At 44.6% G+C, this 22265-nt stretch overlaps 1 protein-coding gene across 5 annotated transcripts in view; it reads right to left on the bottom strand.

The window, feature by feature from the left end:
- Window positions 1–22265, bottom strand: part of LOC127617343 (protocadherin-1-like) — a 283342-nt gene that overhangs the window by 124530 nt on the left and 136547 nt on the right. For all 5 annotated transcript variants that reach the window (XM_052089345.1, XM_052089342.1, XM_052089344.1 and 2 more), the window contains exon 4: window positions 6144–6363. In XM_052089345.1, coding sequence (XP_051945305.1) covers window positions 6144–6363 — 220 coding nt within the window. The remainder of the gene's footprint in view (window positions 1–6143; window positions 6364–22265) is intronic.

Raw genomic sequence — 22265 nt, 5'->3', positions numbered from 1 at the left:
GTAGTGTAGCAGGAGGGGGAGGAGGGGGTTGCAGGAGGTGTTAATGGTTGTGTGAAATGAAGGTCCGAGTGCATGTGGGGTGTGAAATCGGGCCTTTCAAATCTGCAGTAAAACACATTCAGGTCGTCAGCCAGTCGTTGGTCCGCCACAGGGTTGGGGGTAGGAGTCCTGTAATTAGTAAGTTGTTTCAGGCCACTCCACACTGATGCTGGGTCGTTAGCTGAAAACTTGTTTTTCAGCTTCTCAGAGTAGCTTCTTTTAGCCACTCTGATTTCCCTATTCAGTGTGTTCCTGGCCTGATTATACAAGACTCTATCCCCACCCCTGTAAGCCTCCTCTTTGGCATGACGAAGCTGTCTGAGTTTTCCTGTGAACCATGGTTTATCATTGTTGAATGACAAAAATGTCCTAGTAGGGATGCACATATCCTCACAGAAACTGATGTATGATGTAACAGTATCTGTGAGCTCGTCCAGGTCTGTAGCTGCAGCTTCAAAAACACTCCAATCAGTGCAGTCAAAGCAGGCTTGTAGTTCCAGCTCTGCTTCAATAGTCCATCTCCTTATAGTCCTTACAACTGGCTTGGTTGATTTTAATTTCTGCCTGTAGGTCGGGAGAAGATGAACCAGACAGTGATCAGAGAGACCCAAAGCTGCACGTGGGACAGAGCGATATGCATCCTTTAATGTTGTATAGCAGTGATCCAATATATTCCTGTCTCTGGTGGGGCATGTAATGTGCTGTCTGTATTTGGGCAGTTCGCGTGTGAGATTTGTTTTGTTAAAGTCCCCAAGAATAATAATGACTGAGTCCGGGTATTGTTGTTCTGTGTCTGAGATTTGATCAGCCAGCTGTTGCAGCGCTAAGTTCCCAGACGCGTATTTAAGTACAAGCGACAGGTTTCTCTTCAAGAACAAAAGTTGCTAAACTTTCTGACAGTCTCTCCTGTCAGAAAGCTCATCAAGAACATGAGATGCTGCACTGAACAGTCTCTCACTCTCTGTGCTGGTGCTTGGGCAGATAGATACCTGTGCGCAATCCGCGCAAGCAAAGGAAAGCAGTCTTTGTTTATGCGACCGTAGTCAAGGGGATTGTCCCTTCTGGCAATGGGTAGTTCAGCTAGATACGTCTCAAGTTGTGTTGTAGCTGCGCTAGTTGTGACACTTTCCTGTAGAATCTCTTGCTGTACTCTGTATATATATATCTTGACATTTCTGCTGAATAAACACAGCAGATCGCAAATTTGATGTCCTTATCAGAAACTTTGAAGAATTTCCACACCGCTGACATGATCGGCCTTTGTTTGGTAGCGCTGTGATAAGGGCTAGATCGATCCAGAGTGAAATCTGAGCACTGAGGGGCGGGGCGAGGAGGTATTTTCGGCTCATATTTTGAGACACCCCTCGCTGCAGCCTGTAGCACGATGACGTAGCTGGATGGTCCAATACGTACTGGATAGTTCATTTTACAACATTTTAAATCGCATGATTTTAAACCTACATTTGATCGATTAATAGCATGTTGTCAACACAAGTATATATTTTTATTTTTATTTCAGTGTCTGCAGGACATGTACGTACATTTAAAAAAAAAAAAAAAAAAATGATTTTAAGTTTCATATACAAACTGATTACAGCAGTCAGATTAAGCGCTTGTCACTAAAGTGACCATTTATGACAAGTGACATGTACGTACATTTAAAAACAAAGCAAAATATACAAACTGATCACAGCAGTCAGATCAAGCGCTTGTCACTAAAGTGACCATTTATATTTATAAATAGTTGTCCTTTGGGCTATAGTGATTGCCGTCACAGATGAAGCAGTCTGCTGAGCAGTAACCTTCAAAGTCTTTGGTCGAGTAAAAGGCACGAAGGATTCCTTTACTTCCATCTCCAACATAGCCTGGCGGGAAGTCTTTAAATAAGTCCCCACAACAAAGTGTAACAGCGTCCAGTACGTATTGGACCATCCAGCTACGTCATCGTGCTACAGGCTGCATCAAGGACCTCTTGCATATTTTCGGCCTTTTTTCTCTTTCGGCCGAAGATTTTCGGCGGCCGAAATTTCGGTGCATCCCTACTATATTACAATTCCAGTGAGTCAGTATTTTACATACAGTTAACTGTGCCTTTAAGCAGACTGGAAAATTCTAGAAAATGATGTCAAGCATTTAGGCAATTAGCCAGTTAGCTTCTGTTAGGCTAATTGGCAAATTGGAGTAAATTGCAGGTGTACCTGTTGATGTATTTTAAGGCTTACCTTCAAACTCAGTGCCTCTTTTTTGAAAATCTAAAGAAATCAGCCAAGACCTCAGAAAAAATCAAATAAAACTGTGGACCTCCACAAGTCCGGTTCATCCTTGGAAGAAATTTCCAAATACCTGAAGGTACCATGTTCATCTGTACAAACAATAGTTTTCAAGTATAAACACCATTGGACCATGCAGCCACCATACTTCTCATGAAGGAGACACACTCTGTCTCCTAGAGATTAATTTATTTAGGTGCGTAAAGTGCAAATCAATCCCAGAACAACAGCAAACAACCTTGTGAAGATGCTGGAGGAAACTGATAGACAAGTACCTATATCCACAGTAAAATGAGTCCTATATCGACATAACCTGAAAGGTTGCTAAGCAAGGAAGAAGCCACTGCTCCAAAACTGCCATAACAAAGTCAGACTACAGTTTGCAAATGCACATGGGGACAAAGATCTTTTTGGAGAAATACCCTCTGTCTGATGAAACGAAAATTTAACTGTTTGGCCATAATGACCATCATTATGTTTGGAGAAAAAATGGTGAGGCTTGCAAGCCGAAGAACACCATCCCAATCATGAAGCATGGGGGTGGTATCATCATGTTGCTGCAGGAGGGACTGGTGCACTTCACAAAATAGATGGCATCATGAGGAAGGAAAATTATGTGGGTATATTGAAGCAAGATATCAGCCAGGAAGTTAAAGCTATGTTGCAAACCGTTCTTCAAAATGGACAATGACACCAAGCATACATCCAAAGTTGTGTCAAAATGGCTTAAGGAGTGGCATCACAAAGCCCTCACCTCAATCGGATAGAACATTTGTGGCCAGAACTGAAAAGCGTGTGCGAGTGTAAACCTCACTCACCTGGCCTCAAGAGGCGCACTAGTGACTGATGCTAGAGGCTGTTGCCTTTAGCCTCCTCGTTAGTATGCCCCCCTCCCATGCCGACTGACGCCGGTTCGAATCCCACTCGGAACAGGACAGATGGGAGTGAGGTTTAGGTGGGTGAGTATAATGTAAGCCAGCTGGTACATGATAGCTGTGCATTGTGTGTAAACCTCACTCTCCTGGCCTCCTATGTCAGCTGACGCAAGTCGAATCCTGTTCAGAGTGGGTCAAACAGGACTGATTACATCTACATAGAAACACAAATGAATGGCAGTGCAGATGGATACAAAAACATGTTTAATGTGAACGGCCCCTTAGAAGGTAGGCATTATTCTGTGGACCATAAAGCTCTTACTGACATAAGACTTTGTCTAGCTCATTGTCTTGTCTCTTATGTTTTGACATTTTGTTCTTTGAAAAAGGTGCATGAGTCAAAGTGCCGGTTGCCAGGCAGACTCTTTTGCCCTGTCACCTCCATGTCCTGCTGTATCGTTCCACACCCAGCCTACCCTCTTTAACACATTACAGCCATGCATTATCCATAGTGACTATATGAAGTCTGTATTATAGATTATATGGATTATAGGTCTGTATTATACTGGCGTGGAAGAGAGAGAGAGCGCTATTTATTTTAAGTTCACCACTCTTTTTTTAACTCTGTTGTGTGTGAGGTATTTGTTTGTGCATGTGAGAGCATACAGTTAAACTCTTCCCTCCACTCCAGAGATGATGAGCCTAGGAAGTTGCCGAAGACAGGCTGCTGATGGTGTTCTTCGGCTTGCATGAAGACAGACCAACACCGACAGGGTCAACAGGAACAACTGGTGTCTGTTTATAATGATAACATATGCAAACACACCCCACACACACACATGTTCATATATAAACATTCTTAGGAAATACCTGCAGGCAAATTGGGTAAATATCCTGCCTAAACCCCACTACACCTGACCAAATTTCTGCATGTGTACAGATCTGCATACTATACTTTGCTTCAGTATGTGTTTGTGTCTATGGTTGGTGGCACCTGCCATGGGCATCAGTGCACAGCTGTGTGTGTACAGATGCCATAAATGAGACCTGCCTGGGTAACCCCCCCTGCAGACACCCACACAACGTCCTGGGGCTCCAGAAAAGGCACTGATGTGGAAAGACAACCATGACATTCAGGCCTTAGTCCACCTTGGTCTCCCTTCCCCTCTCTCTCTCTCTCTCTCTCTCTCTCTCTCTCTAGGTCTGGCCTTTAGCTGATACTCCAGCTATATTTGATAACTCTTTTCTGCATGCCTCTCTCTGTGTGCCTCCTGACCTCCTTGAGAGTGTTTGTGTGTGCGTACACACACACATTCACAAACACACGCACACACACAAACAGCGCTGGAGAATTACACAGTAATTGAAATTCTAAATGCTTTCAATGCCAGCCTGCCTTTTGGCAATGACTTCCACCTTCTCTCTCCGAGCTGAGGCTGTTGCCCAGGATTTTTGGCCCGCTCGGGATCACTGCCGATCGGGCAGAGAGAAGAGGCGGACGCCCATACTTCAGGAAAAACAGCTTCTCTCTGATAACTACAGCGGAGGAGGATTATATCAGGTCTTCCTAATGTGCATGCATGCTAATATGCCTGGTTCATTGCAATATCTTGGCAGGCTTGATTGATTTTTGAAAATGCATATATGTTATGACAAAGCCATCAGAGTTTTAACTGAAAACACATTTGAATAAGATTCTGACCTATAGGTCACATAAACATTTTCACAGCATTTTAGAATTCAGATTAACTGTATTTTACTACTGTTTCAAAATAAAAGCACACCCTGCTGGAAAGACCAGCATTGTTGGTCACCAGATTATGTTGTGTTTTGGGTGCTGGTGTCGCCACTAGGCCTTTATACTAGCTTTTTCAGCTTCATTGGAAAGATTATGCTGGTCAACCAGCTTCACCAACTAGGTTTTGTAAGATTGTGTAACACATGGTTATGCTGGTTCACCAACAATAACATCAACTAACCAGCATAGACCATCATGGAAGTTGCATGCTGGTTAAGATGGTCAATTTAGGATGGCCTGATTAGCTCAGCAAGTAAAGACGCTGACTACCACGCCTGGTGTAGCAAGTTCAATTCCAAGGCATGGTGAGTGACTCCAGCCAGGTCTCCTAAGCAACCAAATTGGCCTGGCTGATAGGGAGTGTAGAGTCACATGGGGTAGCCTTCTAATAGTCGCCATAATGTGGTCTCACTCTCGGTGGGGTGCGTGGTGAGATGTGCGTGGATGCCATGGAGAATAGTGTAAAGCCTCCATAAGTGCTATGTCTCCGCTGTAATGCACTCAACAAGCCATGTGATAAGATGCGTGGATTAACCTTCTCAGATGCGAAGGCAACTAAGATTCGTCCTTCACTGCCCGGATTGAGACGAGTCACTACGCCACCACGAGGAAAAAAAAAAGATGGTAATTTTAGTAGGGCAGGCGTGAGTGTGTTTTGAAGAGGCTCTGATGTGAATGCTTGTGATTGATACAAATTTTTATTGCTTGTTCACAAAATGAATACCTCAGATCAGCTCAGCTCAGCTCAGATATATTTGCAGTGATATATAAGTGATAGCAGCAGTACATAAAACAAAAAAATTTGAAGTTTTTAAAACATGTAGATTGTCTAAAGCCAGATTTCTCTTGTTTTTGATCGCTTAGTGTAACGTTCACCAATGGCCAATGATTTTCCTTTGCAATTAATCTTAGACTCCGATAAAGTTCTGACAATGTCAATGCAGTGTGCCTGCTCCTATGACTCCCAAATAAGATAAAATACCCAATCAGTGCTGTCAGTCGGGATGACAGGGACCAAAGTATTTGCTCTGATGTGTAGCGTTCAGTCTGACATAATGTCAGCAATATGTTTACAAGACAGATTTAAATTTGGAAGAGGTTTGAAGGAGAGTAGGATGGAGTAATGTAAGAAAAGGGAGGGGACACACCACCTCTTCTTACCATTCTCAGGGTGTTCCATCTCTCCAGTGCTGCCGTCGGGAGTGGTGCGCTCGTAGTGGTCTTCGGGAAGGGCCAGGGGCCCGATACGGGGCCCTGAAGAACTCTTACTGCTGGGTGTCTCTGACTCATCCAGGCCGCTGTCATAGTAACTGTGCTGAGAGGGATCCTGTAGGTCTTGCGCCTGATTGGCTGTGGAAAAGGTCACTCGACGATGCGGAAGCTGTGATTGGACAAGAAGAGAGAAAAAAAATTACAAGTTGAATAATGTTCTTTCTAAATCAAAGAAACAACCTGCAAAATATACTGTATATTTTTCTTGGCCTTTGTGATCCTTTTATTCATTAAATAAAATAAAAACTATGACAGATCACATGCATACACTGTTTGGCCTCAGCTATTAGTTACAAACTTAATTAAAATAATAATAATAAAAAATATCACATATTCCAATCATAGACCTATGTTTAATTGCCACTTTGCATATGCTGTTCATCTAAAGCAATGTACACTGAATGAATGTTCAGCGAATGAGGTTAAACATTGATCAATGTAATGATGGTTCTATTATTATCAGGATTGTGTTCTCAGTAACTCTTGAGTTCGTAGTTCATCTTTGTAAATGCCTCCAATTACATTTATATAATTTCCCTTATGTCTGCATATGTATGCATACCCTAACAAGAGCAAATCCCTTGGCACACAATCTCTGTACATCCCAGAGTAATACACACATATACACCCAAACACGCACTCACACATACACACACCTAGGGCTCAGTGAGGAGTGTATTAAGCAAGTGTTAGCTAAATCCAGTGTGACTGCAGAAGCCAGGTTTGATAAGTATGATAGAAGCCACATCTCTCCCACAGGAGAACCCCTCTTCACACCCCACCCCAGCTTTACGAGAAGAGAATAGGACATTTCGTCAAGATGGAATGAGTCAGCTCGCAAATTGGCATTTGGAGCTAGACAGAGACCACTGTCAGCAACCCAGCTCTCCGTGACACATCCGCCCCTCGCCATACCAATCACAAAAAATATGCAATAATAATGACACATCAAGTGTAAATTTTAAATAAGAAACTTTTCTTAAAAACACTTTTCCTGTAATCTTTAAAATATTAATGATAACTTAAACATTTAAAACACGCTAATATTACATGCTAATAAAACATACTAATACAACATAATACTTCTCAAAAAGAACATAATACTTCTCTTTAATTTAAAAGTTGTCAAATCTCCAATCAATTCATAATAAGCAATGTCAATTCTCAATCTATTTGCAATTAATCCCTCAACATAGTTTCTGGATCTACTCCACCAGTTCCCAGTTCTTTGTTTCTCTTGGTGTTTCCAAATTGCTAGTTTAGTGGTACCCAAATCATAATTCAGCAGACTAAGTATTTTCTTTTTTGAAGATCTATATTTTACCCCTCCAATATAAATACTTTCAGAAAACTCTTCACTGTGACCCTCAAACCACCATTTAAATAACCTAAAAAGCTCTTCTAATCGTGCAAATTTTAAGGCCTAGTCCACACTAATACATTTTAGTTTGAAAAAGGATCTTTTTCTCTCAGTTTTGCCCTTCCGTCCACACTGAGATGGTGTTTTTGTCCACGAAAACTGAGCTTTTTGAAAACGCACTCCAAAGTGGATAAATTGTAATTGCGTTGTAGTGTGATCTATCTAACCAAAACAATCAAGATGGTGGCCTGTGTTATAGCAGTGCTATTGTGCCTGATAATCAATCTGATAGCGTTGTTAAAAAACAAATGTCACTTTGTACAACCTTCACATTGCATTCCTTCAAAGGCGAAGGGAAATTTACTCGGAATTGGTGTCCGGTGACGGAACACAAGGACAATTGTGTTTCAGAACGTACATGTAGCGTGGATTTTGCAGTGACGCGATTTAAGCATTTTCAAACGTTTCATTGTGGACGAGCAACTTTTGGAAAACACTAGTGTGGACGGAGAGCGTTTTGAAACGAAAATGCCATTTTCAGTGTATCCGGATTAATGTAGACATAGCCTAAGAACAAATGTTCCACTGTCTCCTCCAGTCCACGAAAAATACAGGGATCTCCACTGATCTCTCAGAGTGAAATCTGGTCCAAACCGTGTTGTTCACTATCATTTCCCCACTCTCTTTTTGCCTCTTGATGAATCACTTTGATGCAAATGCAGTACAGAAACTTTTGAGGTAAATCATCAAATGTCAATGGTCCCAAAGCCTCAGTGGTCTCTCCGGAAGAATATTCCTCCATGTTATATTCATCCTCGTTGAATTTAGGTATGATCCACAAATTTTGATAAGCAACATTTGTCTGCTCATTCAAGATTCTCCCCTCTTTGTGTAGTCACTCCTAAACATATTTGCTTGCACACCCACAGAGGACAACAATATTCCATGCATCACTTGATCATGAAACAGAGGTTCCTCCGATATCCAATGTGTAGACATCAGTTCAACCTTTTGAAGTTGTATCCAAAAAAGCTGAGAATCATAATTTAATCTTCCCACTCTTCACAAGATCACACTTGCTGTCTTAGTCCATGTTAAATCTGTTCTAAAATAAAGGAGATTGCTTGAAGCCGAAATGCTTGAATTCTACTCCTTAAATCCACAAGTCCTTCCCTCCCTCATGAGTGGGCAAGAAGAGTTTTGCAGGATGAATCCAGTGTTGCCCATTCCAAAAAAAAGTCTATCAATCTTTTCTGTATATTTGTGACCAAGTTACTCGGAGGCTAGCTCATTATCAGTCTGTGTCACAAAGTGGAGGCAACTAAGTTATTTGTAACCAAGACCTTCCCCCTATAAGACAGTTGTGATAACAGCCAATTGCACTTAGAAAATCAGGCAATCACCTTCTCCAGCACACCATGCAAATTCCTCAAATTTAGGATTATTTAAAAACACTCCTAAGACTTTAAAACCATCTCTTTTCCACCTTAACTCCCCCGGTAACTATGGAAGCCCTTCAGCTGACCACTGGTCAACTGCATATCCCACTCTTTTCCCCCAAATGACTATTGCTGAAGATGCCCTTTCATACACTTCATGAGTCTTTGAGAGAATATTTACATGATATTGACCATTTACAAAAAACGTTGTATCATCAGCATAAGCTGACAATATAATTATCTAATTTGTAATATTGTCTTTAATCACAAAACCCTGAAGTTTTCTCCTTAGTCTACATAAAAGTGGTTCAACGGAAATGACATATAATTGTCCAGAATGTGGACACCCTGCATAAGTCCTCTTCTAACCAGAATTGGGATACTTATCCCCCTCCAACCTTTGCCATTACAGAAACATCTTAATATAACAGTTTCACCCATGATACAAAATGATCACCAAAACCAAATGCATGTAAGCTGTTAAAGAAATACCCATGATCAACCTTGTCAAAGGCTTTTTTCTTGATCTATTCATAAAACCCCAAACTTTTATTGTCGTTTAAACTCAAATCAACACTATCTCTTAAGAGGAAGGTTATCCATGATAGACCATTCAGGTACATAATATATCTGATCCTTCTGTATAATAATATCTAAATAACATTTTAATCTGTTTGCTAAACACTTTGCTAATATTTTGTAATCAGTGCACAATAAAGAAACATGTCTCCAATTCCTCAGAATTCAATTTTGGTAGCAAGGATAACACTGCCCTTTTACAACTGCAAGGGAGGTTTCCAGTTTCAAATCTTTATTTCATCACCTTGTAAAAGTCCAGTCCAATAAAATTCCAGAAATTACAATAAAACGAAACTGTTAATCCATCAATCACAGGTGATTTCCTCACTGAGAGCTGTTTTACTGCATCTGCAACTTATCGAAACTAATGTCTTGATCCAGAGTCTTTTATGTTCAGATTGTAACTGTTGAAATTCTTGAAAAATATCTGCAGCACTCTGATGGTGTTCAGCTCAAAAATGCATGGAATTAAAATCTACAGTCAATATCCTCATTTCCTGTAGATTTTTTGTGACTGTTTCATTAGGACACTTCAAATGAAGCATAGGTTTGTTCTGAAACACACCTCTTTCCAGTTTAAAAAAATAAACACTTGGAGCATCCATTTCCTTAGTTGAACATATTTTGGACCTTATTAAAGCACTTTTAATTGTTCTTGCAATAACAGTTTAAGTTCTAGCCTTTTTTATTTAATTCAGCACTTTTTTAATCCCTTCTTCATTGACTACATTCAACACTTTTTCCCCCATTTCATCCTGCAACTTTTGAACTGTAGCTTTAACTCTGGATGACATTTGAGAAACATTATTTTGACCAAAAAATAAATAAATTGCATTTCCCAATGTCCCACCATTAACTTTTTGTTTCATAACTATTCTTTTGTTTCCCACAGCCATGCAATCCTCTCACAAAAATATTTGTAATTTAACAATGTTGCATTAAAATGCCAATAGTAATGTGCCTAACCAGAAATTGTTTTGTTAATGTCAATAGTTAACATATGGTGATAAGAAAACCCGTTAGGAAAAATGGCTTATTTAATTACTCTATTATTAAAACTCCTACTCATATATATCCTATCTAATCTGGAACAACTAACTATATTGTCACTCACAACCCCATGGCCACCACCATTGTGTCCTTGAGCAAGGCACTTAACTCCAGGTTGCTCTGGGGGGATTGTCCCTGTAATAAGTGCACTGTAAGTCGCTTTGGATAAAAGTGTCTGCCAAATGAATAAATGTAAATGTTAATGTCTTATCCCATTATTTCTACTCCAAACATCATTCAATTCACTCTCTTACATTATATTAGAAAGCATAACACCAGACAGAAAATAATAATATAATAAAAGTACATTTTGTATTATTATTATCATTATATAATTATTATTTAAATTTTTTTTTACCAGATGAAGCTGAAATTGTAGGGTACATTAACTGTGGAATATGTTGTTAACTGTGGTTTCTCCTGGTATTTCAGATATTAATATCTGCATAACACATAATTTTATTTTGTCTGTGCATGTATAATAACATAATTCTGGAGGCAGGAGGTGTCAAGCAAAATGTAAAATGTCGAACATTCAAACATTGAAAGAAATTAAAATAAAATCAATATAGCTTTCTAACAGGTGAAAGTCCCATAAGTCTATAAGGAATTTTTATGATAGGACACCATTGTTTAGTCAAATAATAATAATAATAATGTTAATAATGCCTTTTTTCAGAACAAAGTCTTAACCAGATAATTACCTTAATCACTCATGTAGATATAAATGTTGTCAATTTTACGAGATGGATAGATGAGCTCATCACTTCAGGCGAGGAATTTAACATTGCGCTCAGGTTTAGGCTATAAATAAATACATGGGAATCACATGTCAATAATGTGATACATTAACAGACATTTCAAGAAGCGGAAAGTGTAAATGATGTTGTAGCTTAGTTAATGTTACACTTGACAAGCTCCAGATGAACACAATTAACAGAGTCGAGGCTACACCCATCTGATTTGAAATCACACCATGCACATTTCCATTCATGAGGTATATACTTTTGAAATATTGGCTGCACAAATGTATAAATTCGTTGTAATTTTGGATTTGTTTATTTAAAATAAAACAAATATTTTTATATATATTATTATGAATCCATTATTCATTTTGAAGTTATTATTTCCCAATAAGGTACATCCCTACTTTTAATATCATTATATTAATATTTAATATCATACAATATTCCTAACTTTCATAAACTCAGACAACACTGCTCTTTATTCTGATCTCTTGCTCCATTTACATTTAAAGAACCTACTCGTATAAACTCCATATAAAAGAGAAATATCTAAATAAAGAAGTTGAAAGAAAAGTTCTTATTTGAAGATAAACCCTTACACTTCCTTACTTGAGTCAGTATCTTTTTTAAACTGAACAGCTTTTTCTAATTCACATCATCAAGTCCAACATTACGTCGCAATTTTATTACAGATGCTACAAATGTATCTACATCAGGATTTATTTTTTATTTTTTTACATCTATTTGCCAACATAAGTAGGCTCCTTCAAAAATATAAACAACGTGTTTCAATGCCAAATTACTACATCCCAAAAGCGAGTAAGTTCTCGCTCGATGACATCATCATGAATAACCGGTGGAACATTGGAAATCGTAACTTTCAATGTTAAAGTGGCCAGTTGAAAAACTTGATGAATAGTTCCATTAAACACGAATCCACTCTCAATCAATCGAGCGACTAATGATTCATCCTAAAGAATTACTACGACTGCTTTATTCATCCTCGATTCATCCTCACATCCAATTTGTTCCCCCACTGCCACCAAAACATCCTTCACTGTTACACCATGCTCCGACACGCACCTGATCCCATGTCGGAGTGAAAGAGATTACGCATGCTCACTTGGGAGCGATGACATTCCCACACTCAACCGGGAATCAAACGGCAGACAACCACTAAACACAAAATTAAATAATCAGCTACTTTATTATTACTCTACTAAACACAGATTTTTCCAAGCTAACAGGTACTAGAGCAAAACAGTGTGGAAAATAGAATATTCTCACCACTACCTCCACCTCACTCCAACTCTGCCAGAGAGAGCGATAGAGAGAGAGTGAGAGAGAGAGAGAGAGAGAGAGAGAGAGAGAGAGAGAGAGAGAGAGTGGGGGGAGCCCCTTTTACTTGACAGAAAGTAAAAACAAGTAGAAGGGCTCTACTCATCCTCTCACTGTTATCAATAATACAGAGATGTTTCTCTACCACATCTCTCTCTCTCTCTCTCTCTCTCTCTCTCTCTCTCTATCTTTTCATTTTCTGACTTGCAATCTCTCTTTCTCCCTCATGCCATGCTGTAGATTTACCACAGAGAAACAAAATCACTCTCTCTCTCCCTTTCCACTTCTCAGCCTCCTCTTTACCTCCACACACACACACAGTTTCAGTGCTAAGCTGCAATGTTTGTCTTGATTATTTTTACAAGGTAAACATGTTCTTCAGCAACAACCATCTCTGAACACCCCAAGCTGCTTGCATTGCACGTAAATAGTTTTATAGACTGTGAGCAAAAAGACTGTGAGTGCACTTTTCTCAATCTCAGAGTACCTTGAGTTGACTATGAAAGACTCTTGGAGAACTCTTAAGCATTTCCAAAGATAGGCAAGATGACCCTGCTCTCCAGTACATAAGTGCCTCCAAAGCTTAACCTTTCTCAAATAATAAGCGTAATAAGATTGTGACTGTGCCGTTTTGAATGCAATGCTTTTCGTTTGTTTTGACTATTTTCCGGCTGTAAATTCTGTCATTGATGTGCAAGGTTTAGGACAGGTTGCCTCAATTTTAAAGGGATTGTTCACCCAAAAATGTAAAATTTCTTATCTTTTGCTAAACCTTAAACTGTTCCAAACCCGTATGACTTTTTCTGTTCTGTGGAACACAAAAATAATGCAGTCTTGTGCTTAGATAAACTAGAAGTGTCTTGAGACAGTGTTAACTGTTGAAGCTCCATTTAACTTAACATTTAACATTGAAACAATTGAAAAACTGGATGGACGGATGCAAAACTACGTTCTGCCTAACATCTCCTTTGTGTTCCGCAGAAGAAGTAAATAAGCCATATGAGTTTGGAACAGCACAAGGATGAGCAAAGGATGACAGAATTCATTTTTGAGGGGAACTGTCTCTTTAAGCCCCTGCAACTGTTACAAAACAATTTTATAATTGTCATATCTTTAAACTAATAAAATTATTCCTGAAAAAACAGACACTTCAGAGCCTGAAATATTATTGGTTGAGCTACATTAAAATCCATAAAATAGACAATATACACACACCTGTAAGTGCACATCATTTGAATTCTACATGTATTTGTTTGGCGATAAAAGACAGCATGGGGTTAGGCAAGTGAACTACTGTATGGTGTTTGGTGGCTAAATTATGATGTTGCTGTTGTATTATTTAATCAATCAGTTGTGTGCAATACAGTGATTTCCACAAAAAATACATAAAAGCTCCCTTTACCCATGATAAAACACTGTAAACATGACCTCGACTGGCTTATCACTTTATTAAACAAGAGCAGTTAAGGTAACTTAAGTTGATTTTCAATTAAACATCTATGCTGCAACATATAGCATACAGGATTTCAGCATGACAGAATGGAAATTTCCACCCCACAACCAAGAAAAATAGTAGTTTAAAGGGCATTAATGAGGACACATCCCCTTTATTGCATATGTGTTGCATGCCTAGATTTAATGAATGGAAAAAGGAAGAGCTAGAGATAATTAGCCAATGCTTAAGTGCATCTGATGTAACGATGGATGGGTGTTAGTGGAGTTTTCCACAATCTTAATGCACAGAAATGCTCAAGGGAGGCAGAAAGCTTCTAACTTTCAGTTCCCCTTCTGTCGCTCTCTCCACGTTGTGTCGGAGAAGCGACACTAGGGGTCTCTCTTGAGCGCCGATATCCACCTCTGATCTATGAAAAAAGGCCAATGAGAGTTGGCAGCCAGTATTTGCATGTCCCGCCCCCGGACATACGGGTATTTAAGCGGCGCAAATACGGGAGTTCATTCAGAAAATTTCTTCGGAGCCGATGGTCTGTCTGCAGTTTGCTGCGAGTTACACACCACTATAAACGTTCGTTTCCTCTGACGATCTGCATGCTGTTGGATCTTGACGGCGCACAACAGCGGCTTTCTCCTTCACATTGCACGGCGTGCATTGTTGCCCCTGAGCGCTTCGACAGCGCAGACACACACACACACACACTGTGTATTAAAAGAGTAAATTTCTATTAAAAGAGTAATTTCTCTAAAAGAGCAAACACAGCGGCGTTGAACGTCCTTTTAAGGACGCGTCTTTTTCAAGATGCCTTTCCGCCCCTGTGTCGTTCCTGGATGCGGTAGAGTGCTTTCCGCTTCAGACGGCCACAGGCGCTGTCTCGTGTGTTTGGGCCGCGATCACACCGATGCGGCGTTTGTGAATGGTTCATGTTCTCACTGCGAGAACATAACCATGACCACGTTGCGGTCGCGGCTTGCTTTCAACAGAAAGCAAGCCACCCCAGCTGCACCCCGCATTGCTCCTTCTTCCCACGGGATTGAGGACGGTGCGGTTGGCACTGGGGGCGATTTGGGGGCAGCAGCGGGTGCAGTTTCGCCGGGTAACCCCCCGCGAACCTCCCGTTCCCCGACATGCTCGATGGTTTCCGTCTACGCTCGCGGCGATAGCAGCTCGCCTCACGGCCTGGCTGTCTATCCTCCCGAGTCCGAAGCAGATGAGCTCGCCGCTGCATCGGAGAGTTGGCGTCTGATGCCGAGGACTCCCCTGGACTGCCGCCTTCGGGCCAGCAGGCCCAGGCTGAGGCCAACGCTCAGATGTCCGACATGCTTGCCCGCGCTGCCATGAGCGTGGGGTTGGATTGGAACCCTCCATCCTCCCCACAGCCTTCACGGTTGGATGATTGGTTCCTGGGGGCGGCGCGCCGTTCTCGGCCTCGCATCCCCCCTGTTCCTTTCTTCCCGGAGGTGCATGATGAGCTGACGTCTACGTGGAGAGCCCCGCTCTCTGCTCGTCTAGGTGCCACCCGCTCCACTCTCCCCACCCTCGACGGCGGAGAGCGCCAAGGATACGGGGCGATTCCCCAGGTCGATAGGGCAGTTGCGTACCATCTATGCCCTGGTAGCCCTACCGCCTGGCAGGGCCGCCCCGTACTCCCATCCAAGCCCTGTAGGACAACATCCTCGCTCAACGCGAAGGCCTACAGTGCGGCTGGACGCGCTGCCTCCGCCCTGCATGCGATGGCCCTCCTGCAAGTCCACCAGGCCAAAGCACTCAACATGCACGGGGGTGGACCTGATCTTGATGTGCTGCAGGAACTGCGCTCAGCGACCGACCTCGCCTTGAGAGCGACGAAGGCCACAGCGCAGGCACTCGGACAGGCGATGGCCACCCTAGTGGTCCAGGAACGCCATCTTTGGCTCAATCTGGTCGAGATGCGTGAGGCTGATAAGAACCGCTTCCTGGACGCACCTGCCTCCCAGATTGGCCTTTTCGGCAACACCGTCGAGGACTTCGCCCAACAGTTCTCCGCGGTGGAGAAGCAGACGGAGGCCATCTCTCACATGATGACCCGCCGCAGACCTGCCGCTACGGGTCCTGCCCCGTCTGCCCGCCGAGGGCGTCCCCCTGCGAAGAAACCAGCTCCTGCTCCGCCTCAACCCGGGCCCAGCTCTCAGCCCCAGCGTCGAAGCACCCGCAGGCGGCGCAGCCCCCTGTCTCACTGAACCCCTCCAGGACCCGGAAGGCTCCCAAGCCGTTCCTGAGACAGCCGACCCAGAGCCGAAGATGTTAGCTCCGGAGGTGGTAAGACCGCTCCGTCCCCCGGTGGAGGGCCGGGAAGAGAATCCTTTGTTTTTTCATGTTTCCACACCCCCTGACGGGGGCTGTGGTACCCACATTCTCATTAACAGAGCTATTTCCTTTGCCTCTGGGTCACCTGGCCCACAAATGCCATTCCCACGGCAATCTGCTTTCAGATTACGACAGTCCCGGTACACCGGACGCGGCGATCCCGCCTTCCGCCTGCCCACGACTGTCCCCCGGCCGGCCGGTTCAGACGAGTCCAGAGGACGCCAGCATCAGACCTCCTCCTCAGTCACGAACCCGCCCCCTGCTGGGTGCGCGGAGCAAGGTAAGTGCTTTGAGTCTATTCTCAGCACCTCAGCCTCGGGCCACAACGAAGCCGCCCGACGCTGCATTACCTGTTCCGCCCCGCTGCGAGGCCCCGCCGGGTATGTCCAAAATACTCGTCCCTTTGGTGCCCCTAGCGCAGAGCTGGGAAGCGTGGCTTTCGCTCCCCAATGCATCACGCTGGCTGCACTGGACCATTCGACTCGGTTACGCAATTCAGTTTGCCCGGCTCCCACCCCTCTTAGCCAAGGGCGCGGTAGAGCCCGTCCCTCCAACCGAAATGAGGAAGGGTTTCTACAGCCCTTACTGCATTGTACCCAAGAAAGGCGGCGGCTTACGACCAATCCTGGACCGGCGAGTTTTCAATCGGGCCTTGTTAAAACTCCCGTTCAAAATGCTCACGCAGAGAAATATTCTGGCTGGCGTTCAGCATCTAGATTGGTTCGCAGCGGTAGACCTGAAGGACGCGTACTTCCACGTCTCAATTCTGCCACGACACCGACCCTTCTTACGGTTCGCGTTCGACGGCCAGGCGTTTCAGTACAAAGTCCTCCCCTTCGGCCTGTCTCTGTCCCCTCGCGTCTTCACGAAGCTACAAGTAGCAGGCATCCGCAGAGACCAGGTGCTCCGGCACCTCAGCCGTTTGGGGCTTCAGGTCAACTGGGAAAAGAGCAAGCTCACTCCGGTTCAGAGCATCTCTTTTCTCGGGTTGGAGTTAGACTCAGTCTCAATGACAGCACGTCTCACGAGCGAGCGTGCTCAGTCGGTGCTGGACTGCCTCGCTTCCCTCAAGCCAGGCACAGTGGTCCCTCTAAAACTTTTCCAGAGGCTCCTGGGGCATACGGCATCCTCCACGGCGGTCGCGCCGCTGGGGTTGATGCATATGAGACCACTCCAGCACTGGCTCCAGACTGGAGTCCCGAGACAAGCATGGCACCACGGCACGCATCGGGTAAGGATCACCCCCCGCCTGCCTCAAAACACTCCGACCCTGGACAGACCTCTGCTTTTTACGGGCAGGAGTGCCCCTGCAGCAGGTGTCCCGACGCGTTCTGGTCACAACCGACGCCTCCCCGGTCCGGGTGGGGTGCCATGTACAGCGGGCACGCAGCAGCGGGCCATTGGAAAGGGGCCCCGCTGCGTTGGCACATCAATTGCCTGGAGTTGCTGACCGTCCTTCTTGCTCTCAGGAAGTTCCTCCCGTTAGTTCGGGACAAACATGTCCTCGTGAGATCAGACAGCACCACGGTGGTGGCGTACATAAATCGCCAAGGCAGCGTACGCTCCCGCCACACGTCACAACTCGCCCGCAGTCTCCTCCTATCTCAAGTCGCTGCGTGCCACTCACATCCCCGGCAAGCTCAACATCGTAGCGGACGCGCTATCAGGACAACGCCTGCCCGGCGGGGAGTGGAGGCTTCACCCCCAGTCGGTCAAGCTAATTTGGGAACGGTTTGGCTAGGCCCAGGTAGACCTGTTCGCCGCCCAGGAAACCTCCCACTGCCCGCTCTGGTATGCCCTAACAGAGGCTCCCCTCGGGACAGACGCGCTGGCACACAGCTGGCCCTCGGGGCTGCACAAGTACGCATTTCCCCCAGTGAGCCTTCTTGCACCAGTGCTGTGCAAGGTCAGGGAGGACGAGGAGCAAGTCACGTTGGTGGCCCCCTACTGGCCCACTCAGACTTGGTTCTCGGAACTCAGGCTCCTCGTGACAACTCCTCCCTGGCGAATTCCCCTGAGAAAGGACCTCCTCTCTCAGGGATGGGGCACGCTCTGGCACCCGCGCCCAGACCTCTGGAACCTCCACGTCTGGTCCCTGGACGGGACGCGGAAGAGCTAGCCGGCTTACCGGCCACCATTGTGAATACCGTCAACCAAGCCAGAGCCCCCTCTACCAGGCACCTTTACGCCCTAAAGTGGCGCTTGTTCGCAGATTGGTGTTCTTCCCGAGCCGAAGACCCGCAGAGATGCGTGATTAGGTCAGTGCTTCTGTTCCTACAGGAGAGGCTGGACAGGAGGCTGTCCCCGTCCACCCTCAAGGTGTATGTTGCCGCTATCGCCGCCCACCACGATCCTGTAGAAGGCAAGTCTTTGGGTAAGCACGACCTGATCCTCAGGTTCCTGAGAGGCGCCCGGAGGTTGAATCCCTCCCGGCCAGGCCTAGTTCCCTCCTGGGATCTCTCAGTAGTCTTGGCAGGACTCCAGAGACCTCCCTTCGAGCCGCTCGAATCAGTTGAACTCAGGGCCCTCTCTCTTAAGATGGCACTGCTGATCGCGCTCGCCTGCATTAAGAGGGTCGGGGACCTGCAAGCGTTCTCTGTCAGCGACACTTGCCTGGAGTTCAGTCCGGCAGATACGTCTGTGATCCTAAGACCGCGACCGGGCTATGTGCCCAAGGTTCCTACCACACCATTCTGAGATCAGGTAGTGAACCTGCAAGCGCTGCCCCGGGAGGAGGCAGACCCAGCCCTTTCCTTGCTGTGTCCAGTGCGCGCCCTGCGCATTTACCTGGACCGCACACAGAGCACCAGACGCTCTGAGCAGCTCTTTGTCTGCTTTGGGGGACGGCAGAAAGGGAATGCCGTCTCCAAACAGAGGCTCGCCCACTGGGATGTCGATGCCATCACACTGGCTTATCACACCCAGGCCGTGCCCCTACCCTTACGGGTCCGAGCTCACTCAACAAGGGGTGTTAGCGTCCTCGTGGGCACTGGCCAAGGGCACCTCCCTAGCAGACATCTGTAGAGCCGTGGGTTGGGCAACACCCAACACCTTCGCGAAGGTTTTACAACCTCGCGTTGAGTCGGTTAGCGTCTCGTGTTTTCTCAGGTCCGAGCCCGTAGAACTCGGTAACACGTGGACCGACTGGCCGGGTGGATCGCTATGCCCAGCGCCCTTTCCTGACGTCAAGGTAAAGTAGTGCGCCTTCTTCCCAGGGCCTCCACTCCGAGTCGGGACCCTGGTCGATTCCTCCCCAGCCCTCCGGGTCCAGCGGTTCAGCGGAGGAACTCGCCGACCCAAGCCACTCGCGGGTATCCTGATGGCTACCCTGTACTGGTATAGGTGCTCCACAGGTAAAATAGAAGGCCTCCTGCGCGGACGCCCCTGTGCGTATTTCCACGGTTCTGTCCCCTACGAGCGGACCCCGTGTCTCCCTTAGGCAGTTACAGCTGCCCGGTCGCCATGCTGTAGCAACTCCCCTTCGAGGCTGGGATCTACCACCGCACCATACTTTCCACACGAGCCCTAAGACGGCCGTGTGACGTGTCTACCACTTTTCCTCCCCAAGAAAAAGGGCAGGTGTGGTCTCCGCGAGGGTCTGGTAAGACCCCTTCCCTATATGCGTGTAAGGGCCCCGGCTGTGATTGCTCTATGCGAGAAACATAGAGAGAAAAGAGGCCCAGCCAGGCTGGCCCGTTCCCATGTTGGCAAACATCGCCTTGTTCCCCTCCCAGGGTAACTAGAAGGATCCCGATGTTCAGTATGGGGCATTGGGGAAGGGTACGTGCAGCCGGGTACAGACGATGCGTGGCACTGGATGAATCCCTGCCCGCCTCTGTATCGGCAGTTCACGTACACGGTTCAGCACATGGCAAGATTGGAATGGGTCTCTAGTGTCGCTTCTCCTACACAACGTGGAGAGAGCGACAGAAGGGGAACGCTTGGTTACGTATGTAAACTCTGTTCCCGAGGGAGGGAACGACACGTTGTGTCTTTCCTCCGCCATGTCACTGAACCGAGCCACTGTTGTGGCCGGACCATTTCCGGCTCCTCAGAAAAATCCTGAATGAACTCCCGTATTTGCGCCGCTTAAATACCCGTATGTCCGGGGGCGGGACATGCAAATACTGGCTGCCAACTCTCATTGGCCTTTTTTCATAGATCAGAGGTGGATATCGGCGCTCAAGAGAGACCCCTAGTGTCGCTTCTCCGACACAACGTGTCGTTCCCTCCCTCGGGGGAACGGAGGTTACGTACGTAACCAAACGTTGTTTCCTTTGACACTCGGTTACATTTAGGCCCAAGTTTTTTAGCACCTCTAACATGTGGCTCATCTCTTCTGCTCCAGATAAGATTGTGTAAAGCACAACACTTCTATTCATAGGCAGGGATAGTTTTTGCAGAGGGATTCATTTTAGTCTGCTTGCCATATCTGCTGGGAGGGCGGCCACCCCCTTATGCTGATAAACAGAGTGCAGGACAGCGCAGGGTCCCTGGTGGGTGAGTGTGGATGCACATGCACTGCTCTTTTGTCCTCCCTGTTCAATATAGAGAGGAGGTGAATATTACCAGACCAGCAATCCTGAGCTTATTGGATGTGTGTATCTGTATCTGTGTTTATGTGTGTGCTCTATTGTATTCTATTCCTCATTAGTTCTCTCTCTCTCTCGCTCTCTCTCTCTTTCTCTCTCTCTCTCTGTGCAAGGTTGATCCGACTGTAAAGGGCTTCTTTGTGAGTCTATAATCCATACTTTCACACATATTATAGTTTGGAATATTTTATTTTGTTGTCATTTTATTAAAATGTTGTACTGTCTGTTTAGTTTAGTTCTCATTAGTTTTCAGTCTTTGTGCATTTCAGTTTGGTTATGTATGTATAATATAATTGTAACTTTTTTCAACTTGCCTTCAATCACGCTAATCACGTAGCTGAACATAATATATATATATATATATATATATATATATATATATATATATATATATATATATATATATATGCTGCTTTGTTCTCTCTCTCTTGGTGTACTTCTGCTATGTATATATATATATATATATATATATATATATATATATATATATATATATATATATATATATATATATATATATATAAATATAGGGGACTCTAGAAATGTCCTCATAAACCACATTTATAGCATAAAACTCTCGTAATTACCAGTGTGTAACCTAAAAAAAATGTCCTTGTAAACCACATAAACTAACTCACAAACAAGATGGTTACGTGTGTGTGTGTATAAGTTGTTTTTGTGGTTTACAAGCAATTTTTTGGGATACACATACTGGTAATTACGATGGTTTTATATTATAAATGTGGTTTATGACACCCTGGCATTTCAACCGGCTCAAAAAACATACTAAACAATGTTTATAATATGTAGTTTGTACAATATAAAAAACATTATGTCTATGGAGAGTCCTCATAATGAGAATACCAACATCTGTGCATGTGTGTGTGTGCGCGTGGGTGGGTTTGGGTATTTTACGAGGACTTTTTTTAGGTTACAAACTGGTAATTACAATTATGCTATAAATGTGGTTTATGCAGACACCCTGGTAATTCAAACGGCTCAAAAAACATACTAAAAGGTTTATAATATGTAGTTTGTACAATATAAAAAACATTATGTCTATGGAGAGTCCTCATAACAAGAATACCAACATCTGTGCATGTGTGTG

The sequence above is a fragment of the Xyrauchen texanus genome, chromosome 23 (assembly GCF_025860055.1).
Source record: "Xyrauchen texanus isolate HMW12.3.18 chromosome 23, RBS_HiC_50CHRs, whole genome shotgun sequence".
Classification (NCBI taxonomy): Eukaryota; Metazoa; Chordata; class Actinopteri; order Cypriniformes; family Catostomidae; genus Xyrauchen; species Xyrauchen texanus.
Note: the sequence above shows the minus strand (reverse complement) of the source record. Positions and strands in the feature narration are given on the sequence as shown.